At 41.8% G+C, this 16848-nt stretch overlaps 1 protein-coding gene across 2 annotated transcripts in view; it reads right to left on the minus strand.

Moving 5' to 3' along the window:
- Positions 1-4610: 4610 nt before the first annotated feature.
- The window catches only part of LOC120895423 (sodium-dependent phosphate transporter 1-A), a 44139-nt gene continuing 31901 nt past the window's right edge, over positions 4611-16848 (minus strand). For both annotated transcript variants that reach the window (XM_040298781.1, XM_040298780.1), the window contains exons 2-7: positions 11341-13280; positions 10838-11263; positions 10154-10736; positions 9635-10006; positions 9371-9556; positions 4611-9286 (exon numbers count right to left, since the gene is read on the minus strand). In XM_040298781.1, the coding sequence (XP_040154715.1) occupies positions 8989-9286; positions 9371-9556; positions 9635-10006; positions 10154-10736; positions 10838-11263; positions 11341-11533 (2058 nt within the window). In that variant the 5' untranslated portion in view covers positions 11534-13280 and the 3' untranslated portion in view covers positions 4611-8988. The remainder of the gene's footprint in view (positions 9287-9370; positions 9557-9634; positions 10007-10153; positions 10737-10837; positions 11264-11340; positions 13281-16848) is intronic.

The following is a 16848-nucleotide window of genomic DNA, read 5'->3' on the forward strand; positions in this document are numbered from 1 at the left end:
GAACCATTAGAGATAAAAGTAAAACGGGACGATCAGCACGAAAGTTTGCTCATTTGTGCAGTGAGGTGCAACTATTAAGCATCGTTGAATGAGCGTTTAGTCTCCTGCAAGTGAAACGAATATGTCATAAATTACGACGTTTTGGTCTAGAGTTTTTGTGTATCGCATAGATTGCTTGTTTCCGGCAGTGGTTTTACATTTTTTACACTACACAGAAAAATAATGCAGCTTTTTGCAGTTTTGGTGTTTTACATGATGCTGAAAGTGGACTTCATTTGCGGAATTCCTTTATTATACGAAAGGTGAAGTTTTGTTGGTGTGAAAAGTACCCTGCATGAATGTTATTTCAGCATTACTAACGGTGATTCGACTCTTTCCACAGGACAAATGTGGTAAATAAGGTGGAGTTTTCCGATCTCGGGATCGACGGTGATCGTATCGATCCGCTAATCGATGTGTCGGAGGAAGAGCAACAGCTACGTAACGTCAGTGTAACCAGCCACACGGAGATAAATAGTGCTGAAAGCCCCGATTCGAACGAACGTACGAATACAACAGAACGAACCCAGCCGGTGGCTAAAGTGACTGTTATTCCATCGAATGATTTACCGAACGTGGATGATACAGTTACATCTCATTTTACCGACGCGTTAACTCCAATTGTTGATGTTACGCCGAACGTTGAACAAACCGCTACGACACAAGCTACGACTGCCACAAGTGATAATATTAATTTGAGAAGTGAAACATCAACAGTGCAACCCGAAACTACCAGCCTTGTGGTAGCTACGGAAAAATTGCCAAGCCAGTCAACGACAAATGATGAAACGGAGAAAAATGCTGAAAGTGTGTATGAGGAAAAATCGATATCATCGAATTTGATTGATAGCACCGACATGTATGTCATTACAACTACTTTGCCGACAGAAGAGGACAGAAGTCTGCTTGCTGAAGGAATCACGTTAACATCTTTTACAGCTACTACAGTACCAGCAATAACTATAACAGAGTACATTGATGCTAGTGGTTTTAAAAAGAGCTCTACGGGGGATGTGGAAATGTTAAGTACAACACTCATGCCTCCTTCCGAGCATACTTCAACTGAAATGGGCCTAGAAAGTTCGACATCTACTAAAAGTGATATTGAAACTACCACTACCCTTGAATATTTAGCATCAACAGAGGATAGTTTTGATGCTTTAATTCAAACAACAGAAACGATCATTGCAGCCACTACTTCTACTCGAGAAGATTTCGAGAGCAGCATCTTTACAAGCGAACATCCAGAACCAACCAGTGAGTCAAATGCTCCTGTAACTAGCACAGAACATTCGATAACAGATGAAACGACAATTTTACCGTTTACAACAACTGCCGCTAATAGTGAAACAACCACGACAACTGAACCGCTCACAACAGATAGAGCAGATCTGCAAGAAACAACAATCGTAAGTACGGTTGAAGCTAACGAAGTGAACGCAATTGTAACCGAAATGCCCGCATCGATGGAAGTTAGTACAATCGAGTATATTCTATCCGATACGAGTACCGCTAATTCAGATATTGAGAATCGTGAAACAATGACTACCCTTTTGCCGGCAACAGAAAATGTTGATAATGCGAAAACAACAGTGGAGATAGAGACTACCGTTGCTCAAACAACAATTCAATCCATCCCAACCACTTTTTCGCAAGAAGAGCTTGAAATTAATACTCAAACCGTAATAGAAAATGAGCCCACTACTACCCCATCAAGTACAGAAACAAATGTCCCTTTGGTATCAAATAGTGAAGGATTAACCACAACCAGTGCAGAACATGTAACTGAATTAGTAAATGTTACTGAAGAAACAAATTTCCCTTTAGTTGCAAGTAGTGAAGCACCAAGTACAACGAGTGCAGAGCAAACAACAGAAGTTGTAGATGGATCTGAGGAAACAAATTTCGCTGTGGTATCAAATAGTGAGGCACCAAGCACAAGCAGTGCAGAGCAAATAACTGAAATTAAAAATGTTACTGAAGAGACAAATTTTCCTACGACAACAAACATTGAAGCATTAAGCACAACGAGTGCAGAGCAAATTGTAAATGTGGTTTATGTTACTGAGGAAATGAATTTCCCTACGCAAACATACAGTGAAGGGTTAACCACAAGCAGTATAGAACAGGTAACAGAAGCTGTTAATGTTACTGAAGAAACAAATGTTCCTACGCTAACAAATAGCGAATCATGGACCAATAGCAGTGCAGAACAGGCAACTGAAGTTATAAATGTTACTGAAGAAACAAATTTTCCTGTGTCAACAAACAGTGAAGCATTCAGCACAACGAGTGCAGAGGAAAAAACGGAAGTTATAAATGTTACTGAAGAGACAAATTTCCCTACGCCAGCAAATAGTGAAGCATTAAGCACAAGCAGTGCAGAAAAGGTAACTGAAGCTTTAAATGTCACTGAAGAAACAAATTTCCGTCTAAATAGTGAAGCATTAAGCACAACAAATGCAGAACAGGTAACTGAAGCTGTAAATGTTACTGAAGAAACAAATTTCCTTCTAAATAGTGAAGTATTAAGCACAACAAGTGCAGAACAGGTAACTGAAGCTGTAACTGAACAAATACTTGTTACCGATCCTAACCGCGATGATTTCACCGGAGATACGACCCAAACAACAGTTAGTGAATCAATTGAATTGTCTACTTTATCTACGTTGGAAGCGATAACAGATACAACCACCATGATGAACGAACAAACTGAACAAGTAACTAGCATAGAAACTGAAGCTTATCATACAACAACGATCGAAGGTGTTGCGCAGACTGCATTACAACATGAACTAACTGTTCCAGGCGCAACAATTATACCCACCGAAGGAGAAGATAGGGAAGAGTTAACAACCGATTCAGTAGAACGTTTCTCTATTACAGAAAAAAATAATGTAGCTTTCGTCACAACGGTCGTTGGAAGTAGCTTTGAAATGACAACGAAAGCTCCTGCGGCTGTGACGGTAACAGAACCCCAGTCCGTCACCCCAGAAACAACCACCAACATGATCTTTGAAGAAAATGGTGAGGTAACACCAACTGATTCATTTTCTTTTAGCGAAAATAGGCAATATTCTCAGGATGACACGATATCAAGCACTACAACGGAATTATCAAGCGGTTTAGAAGTTTCTTCGGGTGAAACAGAGGATGCTACAGTTACTGTGACAGATTCGACAATTGAGATTGCACAACCGGCTGCTGAAACACCAACAACGAGTTCTGTGGTAGATTCGTCCAGGGAGCAGATTGATGCTGATACAACGATCACAAGCACTACGTTTTCTGCCGAAGAAGTGTTCAGCATAGCAGCTGAGTCACTTGAAGTTGCTGCACCGATCGATCTAGCTACCATTGAGATGATGTCGAAAGAAGCAACGGACGCCCCAATATCATCAAGCACAACGGATTCATCTCTTGCGCTTACGGTCCTTGCGTTAGTAACGGCCCCATCGACACTGTTAACAACAGCAGTTCACAGCAGTACCACTGAAACCCAAGTACTAGCCACTACGCCACGACCATTGGTGCCGCAAGAGTCAGTAATACATGAGGTAACGGATGAGGCAAACTTACCTGCCATCTCGGATGACGATTCCATATCCAGCGCATCCGCCATCCCGCCGGGACTGAACCAGGAGTCGCCAGCAGTTGCGCTTACAACACCGGACATTGATAGTGGCTCTTGCGAGCAGTGGGCTCATGCGTGGAGCCATACTTTAATTTTGTTACCACCTGTTACACTGCTGTTTCTTATTCTCTGATCCTGTTTTCAGTTGTACTTTTTTGCTACAGGTAGGAACTGCCACCCTGGAAAATGGACGCTGTTTATTGGTAACGAAAATTTGATTTATAAAATGCTAAGTTATTGTAAAATCGCTGCTCACCAGAAGACGTTGATTTTCGGCGTATATTGTTCTTTAATAAATAGTTGATACGTTCACAACAGTTGTATCTATCGCTGTGCATTATTAGTATTGTTTGTTAGCATCATGAAAGAACTTTTTACTTCATCAAAATGGCGCACTTGGGCGTTGATAGCACATATTACATGTACATAGTGAATAATATGTACATAATATGTCCCATCAACGGTTCACTCGTCTTAACTAATCCATACGGTTGTTTTGCCGATGGATAATGCACAAAAGCAGATTTTATCCTACAAAAATCGGACGCAATCAGAATCGGCTACTATTTTTTAAAGAATCCCAACCTTCACGTTTAAGCTTGTAAGCACAACTGAGTTTTTGCAATGCAATTGCCACAATACGATCAAACAGTAATTACAACAGCTTGCTAGATGTTAATTCTTTGGATAACGCACCCCGCGTCGGCCAAATTAATCCCCAAAAGACATCAAAGCAGTGACCGAGTAGCCGATTTATTTGTTTACTTTTGGGACGAAATGTCAAACAATGTTTATTTTTCCTGTCTCTCTCATACAGTCCCGGAAGTGAACACTTGTTTATTTCCCGCTATTGCAACTACTTCGCAGTGTTGCGGAACTCACGTCTGCGTCTTCGGAAGAAAACATACAAAAAGAAAGAAAGAAAAAAGGAGCAAAATTCAATGGTTTGCATCCGTGTTGTTGTATCAGACTTAGGTTTATTGATTTTGAGAGCTCTTGCATTCTTGTACTGGTTTTTTCCGCTCTTTTACATTGGTTTCATTCGCACATTAGTTGAATTCCTTGCGTTACTATGCCTAACCCAATCACGCAGCTCACACATACTCCTATTTCTCACTTGCCACCGCACGGTTAGAAACGGTTCCAACGGTTTTGTTTCCATTATTTTCTCATCCATTCATCCCAAACATCATATTTGTTGCTATCGTATGTTACCAAGACCGTGCTACCGACAGCAAAAGATGTTCACTACTAGTAGAACAATGTTCTACGGACTCTGTCGGTACTTTTTTTTCCTTTTCGTTGCTTGCTTACATGTTATCTTTTGCTATCAGGTATTGTTGTGTCCCTTTGCCCCAGCTTTCTTCCAACTTCTGGTCTATAACAATTCGGTTCTGCTTATCCATTCGCTTCCCTACTCTCAATAGTTTTGATGGATCAGTTTCACACTTCCATTGACGTACGGTATTATGTATAACTTCCCAAGGTATGATGAAAGATGTACGGGCATGTTTTATCTGCTTTCTTTTTCTGTGTTGTTTTAATCTTTCCTGCTCCTTATGTATCTCTGTCATCATCCTGGTCATATGTGTTGTTTTACATCTCTCGCTCTCTCTCTCTCTATTGTGATGGAGCTTTGTTAAATACACGTCGAAATAATGTTTCTAACATTTTGTTTTGTCTGTTTAGTACATTTACATTCTGATTACTACTAATTCCTTTGGGAGTTCTTCGTTTTAGTGAAGCTTTGTTATAGGATTCCCGAAGGGTTTTAAAACACAAAAGATCGCACCTTCAATGGAAATATGAAAAAAACCTAGCGAAAGCATACCGAAAGAACGAAAGATGGAACACATCGGTACCACGGGTTTGAAACTTGAACGTATTTCGCAAGCAAGAAGACTGTATTGGAGTAACGTGCGAGGTTGGTGGATTTAGGTCGTGAAGGAGAATTCAGCACTTCTACTGTGTACGGTACGCAATTGGGTGATTGGGACAGCTTAGCAGTTTACTGTCAATTACCATTTCAAAAAGAAAACTCTTCCCAAAAAAATAACAAAAAAAAGGCAAAAATTCGTTCTACTTTCATTACTATTGAAGCTCTTCTACATGTCATGCAAGTAAGTTTTATTTTAGCAATACAGTGCCACACGTTGAAAAATTACTATTTGTAGGTGTGTTGGTAAAAAAGTACACCATAATTTTGCAAACTGAATGTTTCCTAGTGCATGTATGGAAGTGTGTGTGTGTGTATGTGTGTGTGTGAGATCATTGCAGCCCTATGCACTTCGTATTGGTCACTACAGAAAAAAAACCTCTCTGCGAATGGTACGTGTTGCGCTTGTCTAATGTATAGAATTTTCAGAGTCATAGTTTAGGTGAATTGTTTGTGTGTTTATTTTTAAACAAATTCCCATTGCAGTCTCATGGAGAAAGTTTACTCTCTTTCTTCTGTCTGTCGTTAGTTAACATAAAATCGTAATTTAAGAAACACACACACAATTGCAATTACATCATATACAACTGTGCGCTAGTTGAAAAAATGTCTGTAATATTAAAGAACATAAGCTTCTTAATCCTACCGAAAGCAATAATTAAGTAACGGAAAAAAGCCATACTACTGAGACATGCTCGCCTGATGGTCAGATCAAGGAAACTCTCATCGCACTACACTTATCACTTCTGTAACCCAACATCCAGAATATTGTAGTTGGAGTGTATGTTTGTTTTGCTTTAATTTCTTTTACTTCAATTTCAATTCGTCTTTCTTTGAATTGTGACTGCGTGTGTATGTGTTTTTTAGTGTTTTTTTCTCTAAACGACAAATGTTTTCTTTCTTGTTTCTTTGTTTTCTTCAACTAACATTGCATTAGGATGAAGACTGCATAGCAGCTATCCAGGAATTGCATCCTCAATTCAACATGTAATATGTTTAACAACGGTCTAATGACAAGGAGGTGGCAGGGAACTAATGTGTTAGTTAGTTTGTCTGTTTTTTTTTTGTTTTGTTTGTTTTGTTTTAGCACCACCCGCTTCACACTCACCACTTTACACAGTAACAATACACACATCGATACACACGGCAATGCGAAGGACCGCCGTGTGTTAACTATTACGGTGAGTTTTTTTTTCTCTTTTTTTGTATAATCACATTGGCTAATATTGGTTTGAAATTGTATTTTTTCTTTTGCGTTGGATCGCCTTGCCTTCTCTTGTAGGATGCTAGGATGGGGGGCCGTGTAGATTTGTAAGTACTTTTGCATCTGATGCGCAATTCGCTGAGCTTTTCACCTTATGGGTTTTATCGACGTTTTTCTCCTTGGGATCAGTGTAGCAATGCTAACGGTATTATTAGTAGAGGCTGACGGTTTTGCAGACAGATTGTTGGTATGAACTACTATGCAGTTACAACTACGTTTGTTTGTTTGTTTAGTTGCTTTCACACGGATTCCTCGAGGACGGAATCTACGGTACAATATAACGCCTAGGATGGTTTGGCTGCGGAAGCGATCGGATTTTACAACCTAGACAAGTACACCAACTACTAGCTTCCTATGGAGATCGATCCTCGAGCTGTTTTTATCGGCTCTGTGTCTTCTCCACCACACTAGGGTCAACTGTCACAGTGTAGCCCGACATTTGCAGCCCTATAGGTCCGGGTAGCTAACTCGATCGCAATCGACTGTTGCGACATTTGATATAATTTGGCGTTCGAGTAACGTTGAGCTTTAGTGTAAAGTGTATGGTATCAGTGAAAACAAAAGCAACAATTTGGCAGCATTAGCATTGTCAATGGTTGACGAGTGAGAGGTTCAAATGATTTGCGCCGTTTTAATGGTATTAGTGTATGAGATGAGGTTTCGATTATTGTATTCAGCCCACGATCACCCTCCAATGTTAGGATGAACTATGATCACAATTGACAAATTTGCAATGATGGGAGTTAGAGGTTTAACATAGCAAACCGAAGGATGGAGAGCATGGAAATTGAGACGTACAATCAATTCCCAAATCAAGCTGATCGCATTTTAGATGGAAAATTTCTTTTCACCACGTACCATCATGTCTGGGGCACGGAAAGAGGAAAGGAAAACGGAACAAAATTTCATCTGTTTTGTTTTAATGTACTCCGCCGCACCTGTTTCGGCACTTTTATGCTCTCTGCTTGAGCCGGTTGGTATTTGTATAGGTTTATCTTTTCTTTCATCTGCACGGCTCATAATGCTACATAGATCTCACTCTACACTAGCTTTTTTAGCTGCTATTTACTAACTGCTAACGATCAGTAAATTACAATACCTCTACAATCTGTTTATGGTTTTGTTGTGTGTTTTGTTAATTGTTATCGAATTTTACTCCCGCTCTCAATACCATGCTTTTCTGATATTTGTTTCCTGCCATGTGCTGCTGTTAGGTGTGTATCGTTTGATATACCTTCTATCTGGCTGTGCAATCAATACAAACGCCTCAGTTGAAGTAACTAACTGTCAACTACTACAATCCGACCACTCTGTCATCTGTTTGTCCCGCAACAGATTTTCCGCCTGCCTATTCAACGCGTATGCGTAATATTCTTACTTTGCTGAGCTTGTTGTAAGAGCTTGCACACTTTGCGTATATACCGTAGCATTGAACTGTTCTGCTATACCTAGTGAGAAAAATTATAAAATCACAACTTATAGGAAAATTTGAACTAACTGATGAATGAATGATGACGATACTGTGCTAGTACTCCGCAAATGGTAAAAAAGGCTTCATTTCAAACATCCAATCATATTAGAAGGCAAGTCTTTACCAGCTTACCAATGGTTGAATAAAGCTTTCTCCCCAAGTGTTGTGTATACCAAAAACCCTGTAACTTTTCGTTTTGGAGACTAGTGTTGTGTTGCGCGAAAAACATATTCTGAGATGAGAATGAACTAACTATTATATCGCAGTACAAAACTACTTAAATCTTAAGGATGTGTGGTTGCTTAAGTAACTAAAGTTCTGGAGATAAGAATATGTGTAACCTTCGATGTGGAACGGCAAACAGCCCCCTCGCATCCTTTTTTTTCTCTCTAGCTGAGTGTAACAATTGCTGTTGTGCATTTGTTTGATTGAGTCTGGTGACAGACGTGCATGTAGCGCAATGCTTACTCCAGCATGTCCAGCAATTCCGGATGGTGTCTTCGCCTGTCGGCTTCTTCGCTGCCCTGCCGACTTCTTGCCCATCTTCGCTTGATTTCGTAGCGCGGTTGCATTTTGTGTTTTTCTGTCACTTAATTATTGCTGTTCTGATGTTGGTTGTAGGAGCGAAAGCCTTTCCGCACTTCTTAAGGCAACACGATAGCGCGAAGGGCAACCATAAAACCGGCACTCAGCAGGGCTGCCACCGGAACAGTGACGACCCAGGCATACACGATGTTTCGGAACAGCCCCCAATCAACCGCTTTCTGTTGCGCAGTCACGGCATGATGCGCATGCTTACCGCTATCGACTGTCGCTGGCCGTGAGTTCGCCTGCCCAACGAACACAACTGAACCCACCTTACAATGAGTCGTAGAAATGGGCAGACCAATTTTGGACGCTATTAGCACAGTCAAGGCGGCACCGATTTCGATGGTAAAACCACTGAAATGAAGCAGAAAACGCATTAATTTGGTGCTGCTACAATGTTATCATTAGGAAGATGTTCAAGCGGTTACAGCTACTTACGTCGAAGGAGTAATCTTGGTGAGATCATTACCGATCGTTTCGATCACACGCCGACCCCACAGCCACAGACCGACCGAAATGCCCAATCCTCCATACAACAGGATCAACAGTGGCGTTTCCGACTTTTGCAGCACCGAACCCTCGCGATAGATCATGAATAGCGCGATCAGCGGTCCAATGGCATTGCTGCAATGTGTGCATAATAAACCACATGAAGTTAGAATTGGGCACACACCACGCCAGCCAGCCATCGTTTACACTTACCTGACATCATTGCCACCGTGCGCAAAGCTGCCAAACGTAGCAGTGAGAACCTGCAGGAAGGAGAACAGGGTTGACACGTCTTCGCTCTCTTCGACCGGCTTTTGCCTTCGGTTGTCCTCCTCGGAGCCTTCCTTCGCACCAATCAATGGCACTTTGCTCGAGTTGGGTGAGAGCGTTGCACTGATGAGCGGATGTTCCAAACCGGCGGCTGCTTCAATCTTGCACATGTCTGTCTTTTTGATGTCTTGCTCCGTGCTGCTCAGCAGCACGTTCTGTGGCATTAGCGTGTAGTCGGTTATCGGAAGCGTACTGTCGCTCTTCGGACTGGTGGGTGATTTGCCATTCTGCAGTGCGATTACGGTAGGTTGTTCTCTGAAAAGGGAAACCGTAGGGTAAAATGAAATACTGTTCAACTACTTTCTTGCAATGGCATTCAAAAGTCTGGCATTCAATCGAAAGACAACTTCATCGCATATGGATATTTTTTTCTTTTTTACACAGTACCATACAACTACTTACTTCATTCCTCCATTGATCAGATGTCCCGAGTCGGGTGATTTCGGCGATACGTTGGTACTGTTGCGACGGTCAAAGTACGTGCCGAGATGGAAGCGTCCATTGCCATGGTACGATTGCAACTCGTCGATGTAGTTCAGGCTTGTCACCGTTAGGTCCGTGTTGTCCAAGCTGGTTTTGTCGTGCGCGCCAAGCAAGCTGTTTGCCTTCTTTACAATCTCCGGATTGAAGCTGTAGGGTCCGCTCGGCGAAAGCTCATTTGAGAGCTTCTTCACCAACCCATTTTGTGAGGCCTGTTGCTGATGCTGCGACGACAGTGAAACCAGCTCGGTTGTCTCGGTAATTGCTGGCAGCGGTTTACCATCGCTGGCCACCAGAGAGAGCGGTCGCTTCGCCCGGCGCGGGCTACCGTTCGATGACGAATCTCCATCTGAGTCACCGACCGTGAATTGGGTCTTCTCGCCGTTGAGTATCTTATGCCTTTGCCACGGCACAATAAACAGCTGTACCAGCGTTGCCACGACGATACCAAGCGTAATGCTGACCGCAAGCGCCACCCACAGCGGGATGTTATCCATGTACAGCACTGGAATCGATATAATTAAAGTGGTGAGTGTCAAACGGCACCACCCACTTCATCTACCGATAGCGCTATTCCACACTACCATGTATCTAATGGTTGCTTACATTTTGGTCCATCGTGCACGATACTAAAGACATTCACAGCCAAGGTTGTGCCATAGAACAGCGGCAACGAGAACAGTCCGGCCCGCAGAGGGTTCTTCGCGTTCAGGATGAATTTGCGAATCATCCAGAATAACAGCACGCTCACCAAACCGCTCAGCACGGGCGAGATGAACCATGAGCCAACGATCGTGAGCAGTGTGTTCCACTTGAGTCCCTGCGTGCCACGGGCGACCAGGCTGAAACCGATCGTCGATCCAACAATGCTGTGTGTGCCGGAGATGGGCATTTTAAGGAACGTTGCTACCAGCAGCCACAGCGCCGAGCTTCCGAGAGCCGACAGGCAGCCAAGCATCAGCTCGATTTCACTACCCTTGTACATCTCGACCTCTAGGATACCTTTCCGCATCGTATCGGACACCTTGTAACCTGCAAAATAGATAGCGAATAGTGTCATACATAAGATAAAAAAAAAAGAATCCATCCACTCAATTACCGATCCTTACCTATGAGAACAGCGCCGGACACTTCGCATACGGTGGCTAACCAGCATGCCTGACGTATGGTCAGCACGCCCGACCCAACGCTCGTACCGAACGAGTTAGCAACATCATTAGCACCAATACCAAATGCCAGAATAAACGCTATTACGAAGCCCAGGATCACCAACCACAGAATATCGGGATCAAAGGGATCCATTTTGCTTGCTTTACAAGATGCGCTTTGGGTTTGTTTAAGGCGACGAACTTAAACGATCGACTTTGAGAGTGTTCTACCACACAGAATTGGAAGAGTTGAGGATTGAAGCTTTAACGTCGTCTGACTGAGCCCTAGATTTTGGATAGCAGTGCTCCAATCAGGCAGCCGAATTTTGAGTGTGTTTAGTGAGAATACCTCTTCTCTAAGTGACAAACAGAAATTGTCTTTCTAAAATACTTGCTCGTACAAGCCGTACAAAGCAAATAAGAAATAAGATTACAATCCAAGATATTGGTTTTTAACAAACAACGAAAAGCTTTGCTTTCTGCCTTAAATCGATCAGACGGTATGCAGCGTGGTGTATCAAGTCTTGTTAAATCACGTTCAAAAGGAAGATGTCTTCTCTAGTACGATTTTTCGTAAGTTATTCAACCCGCTAGCCGCAAGTTTGTTCGTGTTGCTGATGGTTCCGTTACTTCACCACAGCTAAAAGCAATCCCTCACACGAAAATAGGGCTTCCGTAATTTGCAAATTCCAGCCTCTTATACAACACACCACACTAACGATGATGTCCAGAGCGATTAGTGCATCACAAACTTGAACAAAAAATGCGACACTTTCTCACGAGCTCACACCAACGTTCTCAAACAATGGTGTTACGCTGATGTTGTTGGTTTGTTTGTTTTCACTACACACACATACGTACACAGCACACAACGGCAGTAGTGTGATTGTGCTCGAAGCGTTACTAATATTAAAATTATTAAGTATTGATAGTAATGCCTAATACGAGTGTGAACTTTAAAGTAGCAGTTACCTTTAAAAAAATATGTTAAGTAACGGAATCAGCGATGAGAATGGAAGCTGACTTTTCCACACACACACACAAAAATGTATAAAAAAAAACAGGTGATCAACAATTCAGAATGCACACGATTGACTGAAAGTGAAAGAAAGCGATGCTTTCTAGCCAACAGTTAGTAGAAGACGAGGGAAAGAGGAAAATAAAACAAAACAGTATCACAATCGATGCAAAGATGCTGTTCGTACTTTAAGTAGCGGAGGTGGTGTGACAATGTATACGCAAAACAGCAACAACTAAATTAGTACAAGTACAAGTAATGTGCGAGTGAACGAAAAAGAATGGAAAAAACCCAAGAATGCAGATATTGTACCTTAAAAACGTTAATTAGTAAATTCTTGTAATGACCACCGACAAGCACGAAGATGGACAAGACAGCGGTTACTAACTAGCGTTTTAATTTGACAATATCTGGTAGGCAGAGTTTCGTAAAAACAGCCATCGTTTTGTAAAGTGGGTTTTGGAGGTGGGTGCTGTCGGTGGTGCTTTCGCCCCAGAGACAAGCAGATTGCGCAGCGGAACGCGGTTGCCGGTTTAACCCTTACGCAAGCTTCCGCAAACGGAAAGCTACTCGAGAAACTTTTCCTCCCTTCTGAACGGACTTCCTACTAGACCACTAGATGCGTTGTGTTCCCAACGTGAACACCACTCCTGGCACCGGTTTGTGATCGCTGGCTGCTAGAGCTGGTCTACTACTGATAAGGACTCTTTTGAAAAAAATGATAGGATGCTTCCTTTTCTAATGGTAATTTCTCTCAGGACTTTCGTTAAGTATCGTCGTCACACGTTGTTGTTTCTGATTACACAATGTTTTGTCACTGCTTCAACGATCAATGCGAAGTTTCACCGTTTGTTGTTGAGGCTTTGCAGATGTATGATCATTGCTGAAAGTATAGAAAAGAAACGAACAAAACATTAGTTACCACATAATCATTTTGAAAGTCATGCATTTTATATAGCATCATATGATATAAATAGTAAATACAAATTGTACTAGCTAATCATGATTATTTTTGAATAATTTTCGACGTGATAGTGTTATCCCCCGCCTGACCAAGATTAAGCAAACACACTCTTCATGCAGAAGAGTGCATCCGGTTGTTGATTGTTGATTTGATCGCGAAACGCTACGCCACACCACAGCTGATGCCAGCTCAGACCACCCTTGTCACAGGACACAACCGCACCAAACGTTTTGAAGGTCAAGTTCAGGTGAAATATAGCCCGGCCTACACGTTTGATGTTTATTTCTCCGTGGACAAAATCGTGCAGCTGCATTACTTTACTTGCTTCATTTACACATTCACTGCATCTTAGTTTTGAACTTGCCCACCTCCCTCACACACCAAATGTAAAAAATAAAATCCAATGATCGTTAAAATTCAACTTGCTCAATCGCTCAGTTTCATCGATCAGGCATGCACTTGATCTTCAATTACAATGTTTCAACTGGTTTACGATTAAGAAAATCCCGATTAGCCGCAGGCGGATCGTTTAGCCACCGTTTGTTTTCAGGCTACTTTTGCTCATTCAGAACACTTTTAACGCCCTCTACACTCTAGGGGTATGCGTAGAGAAAGAGAGAGAGAGAACATTTACAGAACCAGTTCATTCTAGGTTACTTGCGTCATATATTTTTGCGACGCCCGCGGTCCACTTCCTGCTATACTATAAAGTGTATATAATTGCACAGCATAGCGTTTGAACGATAGAGGGAAAAAAAGTTTGAGTACCGCAAAAGCAAATGGCCAATCACTTTCCATTGATGATGGGCTCCAGATACGTCAAAAGTGAGGTCAAGGTTTCTCCTAATGGATGTGCGCAATGATCAAGAACGAAATGCTATGGATCGCCTCCACGCTTGGTTTGGCTACTAGTGTTTAGCGAAATAATCGAATTTATTTGCCCTGCCGGAGAATGTAACCTCCACGATTACTACGTACCCAGCACACATCATCAACAAAGCAGCAACAGTTTCGAACTGTACTCAAAAATCCATGGCGATGCATTACCGGCCGGAGAGACCGGCGAAACAGAACGAAAGTCTTTGCTTCTTTACAAAGCCCCTTTAGATTAACAACATCGCCAATCGTGCTGGCGCGTCTATGGATGAACCATTGCCCCGATGTGCGTGAAATCGTTTCACTTTCCCGCAATAGTGTTGGTGAGAGAAGATCCATTTCTTTAAATACCGCACACGTCTTTTCGCGCATTTGACCTTTTTACACACGCGACCACATGCAATGCTATAACGTCGACGAAGATGAACTGCTGTGCTGACGGTGGCAGTAAAAAATAAATAACGTGCTCGATTCGCGTGATCGTCCGTACCCCTGCCCTGTTGGGTGCGGCAATGGGGGTGATGGCCTGCCGACCATCATCATCCCTGCCAGAAAAAGCCTTCTTGGGGTTTGAGTGTACGAAAGGGGCGCTTAAATGTGTGTGAGAGGGGTTTTTTTTAAAGATGTCTGCATTTAAAGCATTGCTTTGCGTTGTTGTGCTTCTATTTTGATGTCTAGACACTTATGTCTCAATGCCAGTGTTATAAGTGGATGATACGACTCGACACGATTGCAGCGTAGTTTAGAAGAATCTTTTATTAATTTGAATAGCTTTTGTAGTCTATTTCCGCACAAGTCGGATACCTTTTCTTGGCACATTTGTTTGGCATCACACAGTGACAGTGAACAAAACATAACATCGATCATGTGTCAAAAATGAATCATGGTTTGTAGTAAACATCAAAAATCACTGCCCAATTCCAGAAGATCATGTACATTTCCTCCTTCATCATAGATGGACTATTGCATCATACAGAATCTAATTGAAGAAAATAAGTCCTGAAATGAAGACAACTTGAACAAATAAACCAAATCACAGCAAATAAATCTACCCTTGTGTGGCGGGAGATAACCTAGATTGACTTATTTTTAATAAAAACCATTATCGCTGTCTGTTTTTTCATCTACTTCGATTCAAGTTGCTTTCATTTCTTTGCGTTGGTTTTACATGAAACTTTGTTATGTTCTAGTCTAAAATTAAATTATTTCATTTCACCCATCACTCACAGTTCTTATCACTTTGCAACTGTTGGTGGTCATAAAACGAAACAGGTAACTTTTCGTAGCATGTGCACATTCATGCCAAAGTCATGCCATGCACGATGGTTATAAATATATGACCTAATTTCAAATAAATTTCCGTTCTTTCTTTTTCTTTTTTTTTTCTTCCCAACAAACAGTATATCTGAGTAGAATCTCATCAGTTTAAAAATTAAAATGCATGATTTATTAAGAACTTATTTCTTACAGTTTACTCTCAAAATCAACCTAAACTTTCAATATTGCTAAATGCATCAGATGATCTACCAAGTCACTTTCTGCAAAAAAAGTATCCATTCGGTCCTCGTTTCTTTCATTCCCTTTCCCCACTACACACACCCCGGGATTTATTTGGGATGTTTTATTTTTGACAAAAACGTTAGTTTTTTTTGCGTCCAAAATACACACATACACCGCCAACGGGTTATATTTTAAGACGACACGCGATCTTCGACCTGCACGTTTCCTGCTTTCTCTCAAAACTCGCCTCTTCCTTTACACGTATAACGTTTCTGCTTTTGGCTGTCCATAGGAAGATCGCATCATTAGTGTTGTGGCCGGCACAGTAGGAAGTAATGACTACCTCCAGCCTTTTTCGATGGTCAAGCAACGTTGCGTTAATTCAAACATGGTCCGCACAATATTTTGCTTTAACCGGGGGTTAACTATTGATCATTCTGTCTTTTCCTATCAATTAACCCTTATTTTAAACTTCCTAAAACCGAACACAAGAGGCTAAAACCTTGATCCCACCATCAACGATGAAATATTCTTGAGATAGGTGAAGTTTAGCATACAACTTTTTCCTTATTGCTTAAACTCTTCAACGTGTAGTTCGATGTATCAAGAGATACATTCATATTCCAATGGAAACAACCATCCGACACAAACTTGTTTCTTCACCTTCTTGGTTACTTGCACATTAAATTTGTAGTCATTAAATAGCCATTTTTCACAATTAATTCTGCAAAAAGATGATGGACAGTGTAGCAAACAGGTTTTGCTGCACACTATTGATAATCGTCCTTCCGGACCCAAATGTCACTGTCGCCGCCTGAGACAAAACCACGATGGCCTTCCTTGTCAGGAAAACGGACAGCGAAGAAATAGCGCAACTTGATCATGACACAATTTGCGCCCGCCGTGTACTCTCCCCGTCAATGGTCATGATAGAGTCACGATCGTCTGTCGGTTGAGTTTGAGAAGATGCGACAGTTGCCAACATCCGAAACCAAACCGTACAGAGAGATGCTAAATATACTGAGCCTGCCCCGCTCTCTGGACATTTGTTGTGCGTAACCGGATCCAGTGATTCTGCTAACATTCTTGCTGTCTTGCTTAGTATTTGTTA

Source organism: Anopheles arabiensis, chromosome 2, assembly GCF_016920715.1.
Source record: "Anopheles arabiensis isolate DONGOLA chromosome 2, AaraD3, whole genome shotgun sequence".
Lineage (NCBI taxonomy): Eukaryota > Metazoa > Arthropoda > Insecta > Diptera > Culicidae > Anopheles > Anopheles arabiensis.